General features: G+C 47.7%; 1 protein-coding gene across 20 annotated transcripts in view; it reads left to right on the forward strand.

The window, feature by feature from the left end:
• The window catches only part of ltbp1 (latent transforming growth factor beta binding protein 1), a 132,363-nt gene that overhangs the window by 105,038 nt on the left and 12,987 nt on the right, over positions 1-14,338 (forward strand). For 17 of the 20 annotated variants that reach the window (XM_021610250.3, XM_021610266.3, XM_090239215.1 and 14 more), the window contains 8 exons: positions 2,443-2,583; positions 3,744-3,905; positions 3,985-4,074; positions 5,115-5,243; positions 6,506-6,646; positions 6,836-7,030; positions 9,895-10,059; positions 11,525-11,674. In XM_021610250.3, the coding sequence (XP_021465925.3) occupies positions 2,443-2,583; positions 3,744-3,905; positions 3,985-4,074; positions 5,115-5,243; positions 6,506-6,646; positions 6,836-7,030; positions 9,895-10,059; positions 11,525-11,674 (1,173 nt within the window). The remainder of the gene's footprint in view (positions 1-2,442; positions 2,584-3,743; positions 3,906-3,984; positions 4,075-5,114; positions 5,244-6,505; positions 6,647-6,835; positions 7,031-9,894; positions 10,060-11,524; positions 11,675-14,338) is intronic. The other 3 variants (XM_090239211.1, XM_090239220.1, XM_090239225.1) reach the window with 1 other exon arrangement.

The following is a 14,338-nucleotide window of genomic DNA, read 5'->3' on the forward strand; positions in this document are numbered from 1 at the left end:
CATACATTTACACAAACACTTTTACACACACATGCACTCCCTGCACCATACACGCATACACTAACCTGCAACGCACACCGATACACACGCACGTGCACACACACACACACACACACACACACACAGTCACGTCCACTTACACATACGGTCTCTCTTGCTTTCTTTCTCTCACACACACACTCTCCATCTGTACCTTGGCAAGTGTTGGTGGGTCCCACCCCAGCCCTGTACAGCCAGCTGCCTCTGTTCTTCACTCTGCTGTGGCTTGCACAGATGGTCTCGCCCCCCAAACTACTGGAAGTGGTCAACCGCCAACCCCAACCCGCCAACCCCTCACTCCCTCACTCCTCTCCCCATCTCTGGTTACACCCAGACAGACGCACCCCTGAGCCTCTCGGATTGTTTTCTGCTTCCCAGATAAAGAAGCCATTTTGGATCGTATTAACCTGTTTGTTACATACTGGGATTCAGACAGCGTAGCCTATCTGTCTGTGTCCTTTCTTTTCACAGTTCATGTCATTGAAGGGAACACTGTCTGACTGTCAAGTGATTTAAGTGATACGTTTCATTGATGCTACTCTCTCTCCCTCTAGTCCAGCTAGCTACAACTTTAAACAACATGAAAAAGCCAACAGCTGTGCTTTTTCTGACACTGCTGGACTGAGGCTGGGGTAGCGGTTGTGGCTGAACCCAGACAATGACTTTGCATAGTGAACAAGGTGCTACAGGATCAAGCCAGACAGACCAGCTTTTAATGAGGGCACCGCGGTGCGTGCTGACACCAGAAAAGCAGTAGCAGGTTTTAATGTCAAATTAATTATAGTTTCTCCTCAGGATGCGTTGAGCCGAGCGACAAGGAAGGCTTATAACTAGAGGGAGGGACTTTTCATTTTTAATTTTTGTCTGCTTCCTGCATTACAGTAGGTACCTGGGCTGTTGATGAGCTTTTTTGACCCTTTGCGGCAGATATATGCGATAGCGGCCATTGTGGGTGAATATGCCAAGCCATCTGTGCTCTGAATCACACAATGATAGTCACATACAGGAGAGGGAGGAGAAGAGAGAAGGAAAGAGAGAGAGACAGGCTGGGAAGTTGCCTCTGCGTACATAAAAATAAGTTATACACTGAGTATACAAAACATGAAGAACACCTTTCCTAATATTGAGTTGCACCCCCACAGTTGGCTGGATATCCTTTGGGTGGTGGACCAGTCTTGATGCACATGGGAAACTGTTGAGCGTGAAAAACCCAGCAGCGTTGCAGTTCATGACACAAATCGGTGCGCCTGGTACCTACTACCATACCTCGTTCAAAGGCACTTAAATCATTTGCCTTGCCCATTCACCCTCTGAATGGCACACATACATAATCCATGTCTCAAGGCTTCAAAATCCTTATCTAACCTGTCTCCTCCGCTTCATCTACACGGATTGAAGAGGATTTAACAAGTGACATTAGTAAAGGATCATAACTTCCACCTGGATTCACCTGTTAAACCTGTCATGGAAAGTGAATAATGTTTTGTACACTCAGTATATATCGCCATCGAAATAGAGCCAGTCGTTCTTCCCACTAACCTATCTAGCTATACTATACTGTAACTCAGCATTTCTCTCTGTTTACATATTAAATCATTTCCGATGGCTGGGCAGCAGAGATGTACTGTGTAGCCAAATTGTGGTATATAAACTGGTATATAAAATGTTTAATGCATAAGGACAGAATCCTCTGAAATGGAGAAAGAACAATTCTACAAATGTACTTTGCGGTCGTCCCATTCTGCTGAGCAGGAAAGGCCGTGCAATATGTTTATATATCACCCTCTTATGAGGCAAAATCTGCCTTTTCCATTGTGATTCTGGACTGGCCCACCCCCTTTTTAGTGCTCCCCTATTGGGACACACCCACTCTCTTCCTCCCCGCTCTCTCCTTAACACTTTCTAGCTCGTTGACAATCTGGCCCACACCACGGTGTGAAGTATCGGACAGGGTGTTGGGGATACGGAGCAGATCAGAGCACGTAGGAACCAGATGGCTTTTTACGTTAAGTTCCACTTCCGGGTTGATGTTTTCTCTGCACGTTCGTTCATAACTGGAGAGACATACATGGAATGGGTGCACATGTATAACCACAGCCAAGTCAAAGGAAAAAATACATGTTGTTGGAGAGTGAAATAGATATTTGAGTGTCTCTTCTTTAATGTATAAGCCTATTTATTGATTTTGAGCTCTTACTGTTTTGTTTAAGAGAAATCCATTTCCAAAGGTTTTTCACCCGCTCCCCACACAGTACATCACTTAGTGTCTTCATTTCTCTTTATCAGCTACTTGTCCCAGTGAATGAAGCCACATATGTGAGGCATTACATGAATGAGATGGAAGGTTGCTAACCTTGCATATTAGTGCTAACCGCAAACCAAGGTGTTGTGTTCTCCCTGCAGATGTCAACGAGTGTGATCTGCTGAGCGGTGTGTGTGGCGAGGCCTTGTGTGAGAACGTGGAGGGCTCCTTCCTGTGTATGTGCCCCGACGAGGACCAGGAGTACAACCAGATGACCGCCAAGTGCAGTCCCGCTCCCACAGGTGACCCACACATTGCCTGAACACAAATGAAGAGTTGATATAAAGCTTTTAAAAATAGTTTCAAATTATAACTGAGTAAAGTTGTCCTCAGATAAAGGGGGTGATGGAGGGTTAAGAAGTCTCCCAAGTTACATAGTTCATTGAAATCAACACATTAGTGGTGATCGTGACATTCCATTGTGTGAATCCCCTTACATTAACAAGACTGTATAGGGAACGTTAAGGGCATTGTCTCAGACGACCATATTAACTTTTAACACTCTGTTGTTCAATTTGAGAAGAGTGGTGTTATGATGAATGAGGGGGCCTGGCTCTGTGGACCCACGTTCGGGGGACTCCCTTGTCTCTGCCTGAGTGTAAATATCTAATGAGAAACGGAGCCGGCTGTGTGTCTTTCTGTTGGATGTATACTGTAGTACGGGGCTTTAGGTCGGGTCCCAAAGCTCGACATTAACCTAGACTTCTTGTCCGACTTAACCACACGACCTCAAGTAGAGTATGTTCTCTGTTACATCTGAAAACAGTCCCAAATATTTAAGGAGGACAGTTTATCATTACGTAATGTTCGGAATTAGAGCATGCCCTGTGCTCACAACAGCAGACGTTACGTAATAGTGTGATTTGCTTTGGAAGAATGTGGCCATTTCCATGTTGTAGCAGGAAAAGCTGGGTTTTTCTGAGAATGGGCAATTAGATATGAGTCTCTGGTGATCTGTAATTATCATAGGAATTCACAGAGCACAAAACAATGAGACAGAAACCGCAGTGTGTGTGTGTTTGCGTGCGTGTGGAGGGTTTAGGGGAAACCAAGCGGAGGAGGAAGAGGGGACGGGACGGGACGGGGGGGGGGGGGGGGGGGGGGTGGTTCTCGTCTCTCCGTGAATATCTTAAAAGCCGTGTGAGCAGCTGTGTACTCTGGTCCTCCAGGCGTATCACATTCATCATGTGCCGTATCTCTCCAGCACGCTCTAAATGTGTCAGTTTACACTCCTGCATGGGGAAATGTCACAGAGAGAGAGACTCATCCCTCCCCGGGTTAACCCATTGCTGTCACTCTAAAACGTTACTGGTTCACTCGCACGACAGGTGATATCGCTGAACACTATCCTTGAGCGATTTCTGTGCAATAAAGTGTTTTCTCCCCTCTGTTCCCTGTACAGCCTCGTCAGTGGAGAGGAAGGAGTGTTACTACAACCTCAATGATGAGAACCTGTGTGAGAACGTGCTGACCAGCAGTGTCACCATGGAGGAGTGCTGCTGTACGCTGGGGGCAGGCTGGGGGGACAACTGTGAGGTGCACCCCTGCCCCGTCCAGGGCACTGGTGAGGAAGCACACACATAAAACACATACACACACAAACACATGACATATTACACATTTCCTTGTCTCTCTTCAAACAGATCAGTTTTCCCAGATGTGTCCAGCTGGGAGAGGCAGTGTCCCAACCGGTGACATTGTGTTTGGAGTGACTGCAGCCGAGAGTTATAAAGGTATGTGAACTCAGAGACCCAGTACAGGCTAAACAGAGCCTTGGCTCACAGCAGTAGTGTTCAGAAAATGCAATGAGAACACTATGAATCAGACAGTGAGTTAACAACAAACCCGGGACTTGAATAGCCTCACGGAGCTCTGTTTTCTGCTGTTGAGATGCTGCTATTAATGTCATCGCAGCTGCCTCTCTCCCAGGCAGGCCTCTGTCTGTGCTCTTGTTGTGTGTGTGTGTGTGTGTGTGTCTGTCGCTTTAGTTTGCCTCTCTCTCTCTATGGCTTGGAGTCCCAGAACAGAAATGCCAGCCTCTGATGTCTGGACATCTAACACTAGCACATCTCCTCTCACTCTCCTGTTCTCCTTTCCTCTTCTTCTCTCCTCTTCTCTCCCTCTCCTTTCCCAGCCCCACAATCTTACTGTAGCTTGTTCCCCTCGCACGAAAGTTAATTCATCGAACCAACGGCCTTAATTCAATAGTATAATTTATTACAGCAAAGGCAGTCTGGTGGAGAGGGGCTGGCAGCAAGTGAATATGATATATTCTGAGAGAGGGAGAGACGGGCTGGGAAGGCAGGTTTCCAGGGACAGTTTCTGAGCACCAGTCTGGAAATGTCTTCAATTGGTGGATCTGTTAGCACAGCTGATTGTGGTCTCAGTTGCAAACACCAACGCCCAACCGACAGCACACACAATGAAGAGGAGAGTACTGTAACACAGAACTGTTTGTTGATGTTCGTTTTTCTCTAAGCCTCTCCAGGTTTCATCTCATTAAAGCGTTGAGTTGGTCTCACCTTTCCAGAAACAGGAAGAGTAGAGACCGTTTGAATACTGGACATTGAGTAGTATTGAGTAGTGTTCCTTCAGTATTAGTGGCGAAGTAACTGCATTTTTACAATGTTATCTCAATAGCAAGAGATGAACTAAAAATGTCTCTGTGGCTGTCTCTGTGGCTGTCTCTGTGACTGTCTCTGTGGCTGTCTCTGTGGTTATCTCTGTGGCTGTGTGGGCTGTTGTTAAGACTCTGTTGTCCTCTCCCTCCCAGATGCAAATGAGTGTGCGTTGTTTGGCCAGGAGATCTGTAAGGATGGCTTCTGCTTCAACAGCCCAGGAAGCTATGAGTGTTACTGTAAGACTGGCCTGTACTACGACGAGGTCAAGTTGCAGTGCAGAGGTCAGTGGGAAGGTCATTCACATTAGTTAGTATTAATTCAACCCAAACATATTTGATTTACTCACAACATGATGCCATTCTTTGCGACATTTGAAAGATTGGAATCAATTTGCCCTCAGTCTACTAATATGCCATTTCCACAGCCCTGTGTCATTAAACTGTCCACACACATTAAAAGTAGTTAGTAGTACTGTACCACAGCCTGTGTGTTGGCTGGCTGGCCAGGGTAGGGTGGGGTGGGGCCCCTCCCTGGGTTAGTTAGGGTCAGGGCCTGGTGAGAGGCAGGGCGGGGACACGGGACACTCTGGGGGTGACGCAGGGCCAGACTGCGGTGACCTATGTGCCAAACCCAGCAGGCCCAGGCAGCAAGTCTCAAACCACCAACCGGGCCACACTGGAGGGACCCTGGCCCTCTGCCGGGCCCCACACCGCACCCTTGGCCCCGGGACACAAGCACAGGATGCCTGTGGTCCGCCTGCGGAGTTCCGCCACATTTGTGTTGGATTATTTGGACAGGCTGAGACTGGGCGGAGGCTCCAGCAGAGGTTTGGCCTGTACCCCGGACGGTCCTGGTTTTACCCCGTTACGCGTGGACTAGAGAAACCAGCCACTACCACCACCAGTCTTATGGCCGTGTTCTATTTGGGATATGAGGATATTTCTTAAAAAGGATGGAGGGGTATTTTTGAAAGTGTAGAATATTGAGTGGATGTGTATTTCAGTTGTATGTCTGGGTGGATATGTTTTTTTTTGTTCATTCATTTCCTCAGCAATTATGAAACCACAGGCCTGATGTGTATCTAATGCGTTTGCTGTGGCTGCACATTTCAGAAATACATGTCTTTCCTTTTGGGGCTGACACACAATCCAAATACGAGGTTTATTTGTCCCAACACCTGCAAACAACCCCCTTGAAGCAGTAGTAGTTGAGCTATCATTCACAAAAACATGTTTACTGTCCAGCATACTGTCTCTGACGCATACTTTTTTTTTACTAACACAAGGAAAACGGATTTGCCCTCTCATCAATAGGAAATAGAACATGCAGTTTATTAGCCTGATTCCTAAATTGAAGCATTTCTGTCTCCGTTCTATGTAAGTGGATGTTAATTGGATAGGTTAATGAGTGTAAATGACTGTGTGTTTGTGCGGCAGGCGTGCGGACTGTGTTTCATTAAGGGAATCGGGCTGAGACGACAGAACTCCCAACAGCACCTTTTCAAATATTTGTCTCCACCCCCCCCCCCGCCCTCCCCCCACAGATATTGATGAGTGTCAGGAGGTGTCTAGCTGTGTGGAGGGAGTGTGTTTGAACACACATGGCTCCTACATGTGTTTCTGTACACACCCGATGGTGTTGGACTCTGACAACAAGAGCTGTGTGATCGCCCCTGAAGTGGCAGGTAAGAACCCTTATGAAGGATGCTAAAATAAGCATGGTTTAAGGTTAGCATGCTCTTATATTGTCTCTGTTTTCGTAAACCCGTTTTTAAAAAGGTCTTTCTCGTGGAGATCGTATAACTTGTCACATCGTATTGTGTGTTTCATAGTGAGGTAACGATTGTGATTGAGATGTACTGTGTCTGTTGCAGAGCAACATGGTGAGCAGACTGGCTACCAGGGTGTTTGCTGGCAGACGGTAACAGACAATCTGACAGACACTCTGACAGACACTCTGACCTGCACCAAGCCCCTTGCCAACAGAAAGACCACATACACAGAGTGTTGCTGTCTGTTTGGAGAGGCCTGGGGCATGGACTGTACCCTCTGCCCCCTCAAGAACACAGGTACTACAAACCACACCAGCATTCATGTCCATCTATCAACGCTACTGTTATAATGACTTTATCCATGACCTATTATCCTTTGTGAACAGAGCTAACTTTTAGGTAAATGCTTCTTCATCCAGTCTCGTGTGAGGTATATTATAGAACCCCATACAGCTGGTCTCAGACTGATTATGGTGGTCAGTGCTTGAACCAGACGTGGTCTTTCCTGTGGTGGACCAAGCCCTTTCAGACCTCATACCCAGGACTAGTGACACCTCATTAGGCTTGGCCTCTGCCAGCTGCCTTCTAATGCTCCTGTCCCCTGGAGGCTCCGAGATCTAGCCTGCCCTGGGGCCAATCCTCTACCACTCCCCTTTTCCACTCCCCTGTGTCTAGGCAGGGAGGGCTGGTTGCTAATGCGTGTCCCCACCACGCTGCCAGGGTGGAGGGCTGGTTGCTAATGCGTGTCCCCACCACGCTGCCAGGGTGGAGGGCTGGTTTCTAATGCGTGTCCCCACCACGCTGCCAGGGTGGAGGGCTGGTTGCTAATGCGTGTCCCCACCACGCTGCCAGGGTGGAGGGCTGGTTGCTAATGCGTGTCCCCACCACACTGCCAGGGTGGAGGGCTGGTTGCTAATGCGTGTCCCCACCACACTGCCAGGGTGGAGGGCTGGTTGCTAATGCGTGTCCCCACCACACTGCCAGGGTGGAGGGCTGGTTGCTAATGCGTGTCCCCACCACGCTGCCAGGGTGGAGGGCTGGTTGCTAATGCGTGTCCCCACCACGCTGCCAGGGTGGAGGGCTGGTTGTTAATGCGTGTCCCCACCACGCTGCCAGGGTGGAGGGCTGGTTGTTAATGCGTGTCCCCACCACGCTGCCAGGGTGGAGGGCTGGTTGCTAATGCGTGTCCCCACCACGCTGCCAGGGTGGAGGGCTGGTTGCTAATGCGTGTCCCCACCACGCTGCCAGGGTGGAGGGCTGGTTGCTAATGCGTGTCTCCACCACGCTGCCAGGGTGGAGGGCTGGTCGCTAATGCGTGTCCCCACCTCGCTGCCAGGGTGGAGGGCTGGTTGCTAATGCGTGTCCCCACCACGCTGCCAGGGTGGAGGGCTGGTCGCTAATGCGTGTCCCCACCACGCTGCCAGGGTGGAGGGCTGGTTGTTAATGCGTGTCCCCACCACGCTGCCAGGGTGGAGGGCTGGTTGTTAATGCGTGTCCCCACCACACTGCCAGGGTGGAGGGCTGGTTGCTAATGCGTGTCCCCACCACGCTGCCAGGGTGGAGGGCTGGTTGCTAATGCGTGTCCCCACCACGCTGACAGGGTGGAGGGCTGGTTGTTAATGCGTGTCCCCACCACGCTGCCAGGGTGGAGGGCTGGTTGCTAATGCGTGTCCCCACCACTCTGCCAGGGTGGAGGGCTGGTTGCTAATGCGTGTCCCCACCACGCTGCCAGGGTGGAGGGCTGGTTGTTAATGCGTGTCCCCACCACGCTGCCCGGGTGGAGGGCTGGTTGCTAATGCGTGTCCCCACCACTCTGCCAGGGTGGAGGGCTGGTTGCTAATGCGTGTCCCCACCACGCTGCCAGGGTGGAGGGCTGGTTGCTAATGCGTGTCCCCACCACGCTGCCAGGGTGGAGGGCTGGTTGCTAATGCGTGTCCCCACCACGCTGCCAGGGTGGAGGGCTGCGATGTGTATTATGGGGACGTGGGGACTGGGACGTGGGGACCTCCCTCTGAATAAACAACACTGCTATTCCAGCCCACTGGAAGATGGAACTGGTAGAGTTGGGGCTTTTTAAATGTGAGTTTTGAGTGATTTCCAAGCAGTTTGTCTTGGAATTCGTATCTTCATGTGAGAATGATGTTGAACCGACAGTTTAGTAGGTGCCGTTGATAAGTCACAAGAGCTAGGTTTGAACATTGTAGCTGTGCGACATATTTCTACAGCTGTTCTTTCTGCCGCTTGCACGCTTTACAAAAGCTGTTTTTTTTAATCTCATTCAGAAACATTGACAGAATCCAGAATTATACATTTTGAAGTCTGGGTCACTTTTAGGTTTTCAAAGATTTGCGAGTGTTTCTTCTCGTCCAACATCCGATCTCCCACTCGGATCTTTACTGAATAACTCAGATGCAGGTGTGTGAGGTGTGTGAAGTGTGTGAGCTCACCGCTGCTCTCCATAGAGAGACCAGAACAGAACACACGCTCGTTTGTTCTCATCAGGTCCACCCAGATCTCTCTGCGGTTCCTCTCTGATGCGTCTCCTGTGTAGACGTTCTTGTGGGAGAGAGCGGAGGCAGGCAGGTGCGTGGGATTAGCAGGGGACTGTAGGGGATGGCTGGCCGGGGTGTGCAGATGAAAGACTCTGGGTTAGGTTCCCACAGTACAGTAATCAGGAAGGAGGGAGATCAGAGCAGGTGCTGTGCTGTGTGTTGAAAGACACATTCAGTAGGGAAGTCAGCCGCTAGCCACAAACCAGAGTATTCACTTTAGTCAAATATCCCTCTGTCTTCTAAGCCAAGTGATGATGGCAATGTAATTACTTGGAAGAACCATTGAAGTGTTGACATTTTGGATGTCCTGCAGTTCTTAGAATGACAGAAAAGAGTTGTATTTATCAAACGTATTAGCTATTTGTCATGTATTCTCTCTTTGGGTTGGAATAGAAGTGCCGGCTGCAGATATCCTTGTCTGGCTCCTCATGTCTACTGTGGTCAGAAGACTACTCAGCCTCTCTCTTCTCCTATCTCTCTTTGTTTCAGATGTCTCGATCTCTTTCCATCTCTTTTTCTCTTTTTCTTTCTCTCTCTTAGAGGATATGTATGTCTCTCTCGTTTCCATCAGATGGTCATGTCTCAGTCTCTCTCTCCATTATCTCACAGAGGACTATGCCTCCATGTGTAACGTGGCAATGAGTGGAGGACATGGGCATCCGTATGGTCGCGATGCCCTCGTGGCCGGCCCTGTCCAGGAGTACGAGGTCAGCCTGGACTACGAGCCTCACCCCGACCAGCCTGGTGCCCTGCCCCTGTACGAGGACGAGGAGAGTGAGTGAACCAGTCCCCATCACACTGTAAAACACACTGATGAAGCTCAAACAGGCAGAGAAAATAAGGAGCTGATGGAGAGGTTGGGATAAGTTGCCTATTCTCTCAATGATAGCTCGTTGCTGCCATCATGTGTCCATATGAATTACTACATGTCCTGACCACAATCATTTTTCTGTAGGTAGGCAGAAATAGTAGTCATGTTAGTCTGTATTTTCAGTGTAACCAAGGTCTTCCAAGATCATAAATACATTATTATTAATGATCAATTATTGTATCTAATCAAGCAAGTTAAATCTCAATGTTTTACTTAAAATGAAGACATTTCTGTCAGACTAATGTGAGTATACATTCGTAAGTAATTTCACTGCATTCACATCTTACATAGGTCAAAATCAAATCAAATGTTATTTGTCACATGTGCCGAATACAACCTTACAGTGAAATGCTTACTTACAAGCCCTTAACCAACAATGCAGTTTTAAGAAAAATAAGTGTTAAGTAAAAAATAGATAAGTAAAAAAAATTGAAGTAACAAATATTTTAAAAGCAGCAATAAAATAACAATAGCGAGGCTATATACATGGGGTACCGGTACCGCTTGCCGTGCGTTAGCAGAGAGAACAGTCTGTGGCTAGGGTTTCTGGAGTCTTTGACCATTTTTAGGGCCTCCCTCTGACACCGCCTGGTATAGAGGTCCTGGATGGCAGGAAGCTTGACCCCAGTGATGTGCTGGGCCGTATGCATTACCCTCTGTAGTGCCTAGCGGTCGGAGGCCGAACAGTTCTACCGGTGCAGCTGTAGGATCTGAGGACCCATGCCAAATCTTTTCAGTCTCCTGAGGGGGAAAAGGCTTTGTAGTGCCCTCTTCACGGCTGTCTTGGTGTGTTTGGACATGATAGTTTGTTGGTGATGTGGACACCAAGGAACTTGAAGCTCTCAACCTGCTCCACTACAGCCCCGTCGATGAGAATGGGGGCGTGCTCAGTCCTCCTTTTCCTGTATTCCACAATCATCTCCTTTGTCTTGATCACGTTGATGGAGAGATTGTTGTCCTGGCACCACACGGCCAGGTCTCTGACCTCCTCCCTATAGGCTGTCTCGTTGTTGTCGGTGATCAGGCCTACCACTGTTGTCATCGGCAAACTTAATGATGGTGTTGGAGTCATTATCATTCATTATAAAACGGGTAGTTTCGCTCCTGGATGCTGATTGCTTGAAAGCCGTAGTATATAATATACCAAAACGACTTGTTTTCTGTTCTATTTACGTTGGTAACCTGTTTATAATGGCAATACGGTACTTCAGGGGTGTGTGGTATATGGCTTAAGAGCTGCCCATAGCCGTGGTATATTGGCCATATACACTACCCCCTCGGGCCTTTTTGCTTACTTATATCCTCATCTGACTTGGGTGAATAAAACACCTCTTTCTTACCCCCTGTCCCACTTCCTCCAACCTGCAGACCTGTCCGATGCGTTTGAGGGCCTGAGAGCGGAAGAGTGTGGCATTCTGAACGGCTGTGAGAACGGGCGCTGCGTGCGGGTACAGGAGGGCTACACCTGCGACTGCTTCGACGGATACACCCTGGACATGTCCCGCATGGCGTGTGTGGGTAAGTGACAGGTGGAGGACACACACACTAAATGGACCAGAAGAGAAGTAGTCAATCTCTCCTCAGCCCTCAACCAGGAAAGGCTATCATGCATGTTGTTGATGTTAGGTCTGCATGTGCAGGGCGTGCTGTTCTGTTTTGAGATAGCTACACCTGACCATATTACCGGACAGTCATCAAGATGGGACAAGACCAGAGCCTGAACAACTGCTGTCGAGCAGTGCATAATCATTTAAAAAAAAAATATATATATATAACAGAGGAACATACCTCTCCCCATCTTCACAACAACTTGACCATAATAACTGACCATCCAATGTTGATCCTACGAGTTCAGCTTCCTCAACTTCCACAATAGGCACACCCTTTATGTTCAACTCCAGTTCAGCGTTAGGTCTTAGAGAATGTTTTGAACAAAATGCAAAGCTTTTGGTATTATATGTAATGAAGATCAGTGTATTGTTAGTTGGTATTAGAAGGGGTGATTAAGTCATTGTAAAGAGTCTCAGTGAGCTCACGGGCTGTGGGTGCTGACATGAAGATTGTGGAATCAATGATCATCAGCAAACGTAGTCATTCTAGCTTCTTGTAAGACAAGTGGCTAGTCATTTGTAAAAAAAAATAGAGAAGAGTAATGGCCCAAAGCAACTGCCCTGAAGGACACCTCACTGTACATATCTGATGTTAGAGTATCTTCCATTGAAGAACACTCTCTGGGTTCTATAGGATAAGTAACTCTCCAACCATGTGATGTAAATCCCATAGAAAAGGATGATCAATAAGGCTGCACTGAAATCTAACAATACATCCCCAACTATCATCTTCTTATTCATTTATTTTAACCAATCGTTAGGTTGTACTGCACTAACTCAGATGACTAAGTGCCCTTCCCTATATGCATGCTGGAAGTATAGCAGCGGGAAGATGTTGGGGGTGCTGAGGAGTATTATTTTGTCCTGTCACAGAGGAGTAATAAAGCCCTAGTTCACACAGGAGTAATATAATGAGTGATTTTTTATATATTTTTTCAATTTATCAGGGGGTGCTACTACCGCGACTATGGCTGGAAGCCAGTTGTTCGTTTAATTTTTTTGCCCTAGCACTACACAGCTGATTCAAATAACCAACTCATCATCAAGCTCAGACCATGAGAAACAAGATTATCTGGTCTGATGAAACCAAGATTGAACTCTTTGGCCTGAATGCCAAGTTTCACATTTGACGGAAACCTGGCACCATCCCTACAGTGAAGCATGGTGGTGGTAGCATCATGCTGTGCGGATGTTTTTCAGTGGCAGGGACTGGGAGACTGGGAGACTAGTCAGGATCGAGGGAAAGATGAACGGACCAATGTACAGAGAGATCCTTGATGAAAACCTGCTCCAGAGCGCTCAGGACCTCAGACTGGGGCGAAGGTTCACCTTCCAACGACCTAAGCATACAGCCAAGACAATGCAGGAGTGGCTTCGGGACAAGTCTCTGAATGTCCTTGAGTGGCCCAGCCAGAGCCTGGACTTGAACCCGATCGAACATCTCTGGAGAAACCTGAAAATAGCTGTGCACTGACTCTCCTCATCCAACCTGACAGAGCTTGAGAGTGTCTGCAGAGAAGAATGGGAGAAACTCCCCAAATACCCGGAATACAAGCCAAGTGGAATTAGTTATATATCTACTTTATCGCTTGAGAACCTTGAGATTGAGTCAGATAGTGGAAGTTCAGAGATTGAATCTGACAAAAGTGGACAGGAAGAACTTGCGTTGACGGGTGTGGGGAAGGCTGTCTATCCTTTTGAATTTTGATATTGAGTGGTTGCCTGATAAAGTCATGCTAGGATACGAATTTTCCATTAAGTGTTTGTTCCAAACCTGCTACGATGTTTCAGGTGCCAAGGTTATGGTAATGTAGCAGCATTGTAGGATGAAGGCCAAGGTGTGAGAAGTGTGCATGGGACAAAGGAGTGTGTAGTTTTGGAGGCAAATTAGTGTTTCAATTGTGGATGGAGCACATGTTGCTGGGGATCAGAAATGTCCTGTGCGAGTGAGACAGGTTGAGGAGGCCAGTGTTCGAGCAGTGAAGAGTGTCATATGCTGAGGCAGTGAAGAAAGTGCAGGATGGTGGGCAAAGGGTGAAGGATCATGAGAGGATACCAGTAAGTAGTTGGCCAGGACTGAGACACCCAAACATTTTGTGTTTTAGCAAGGTTGGTTTCTTGGCGTTCATTGCTATGGTAATTAACTATGCATCGCAGATGGAAAGAAAGTAGCAGAAGCTAATAGTAGTAGTAGCAGCAGAAAAATTAGTGGGAGTGAAAGATTTTACAGCAGAAGAGATACAGGAGGTGTGGAAGGAAGGAGTCCCGTCCGACTAGGCCGGTGGCCAGGAGTAGGAACGGTTAGGGCAACGGTGGGATAAGGGGGGTGTTTGGGGTTTTGTAGCTGCAGGGTTATGGGTGGTGCAGTTTTTATCTTTTTCCTTTTATTTTTTGTTTTGTCACAATCAGTGGTGTAAAGTACTTAAGTAAAAATACTTGTAAGTACTACTTAAGTAGTTTTTATCTGTACTTTACTTTACCATGTATTTTTTTGACAACTTTTGCTTTTCCTCCACTACATTCCTAAAGAAAATAATGTACTTTTTACTCCTTACATTTTCCCTGACATACA

Source organism: Oncorhynchus mykiss, chromosome 1 (assembly GCF_057628025.1).
Source record: "Oncorhynchus mykiss isolate SJ-2025 chromosome 1, ASM5762802v1, whole genome shotgun sequence".
Lineage (NCBI taxonomy): Eukaryota > Metazoa > Chordata > Actinopteri > Salmoniformes > Salmonidae > Oncorhynchus > Oncorhynchus mykiss.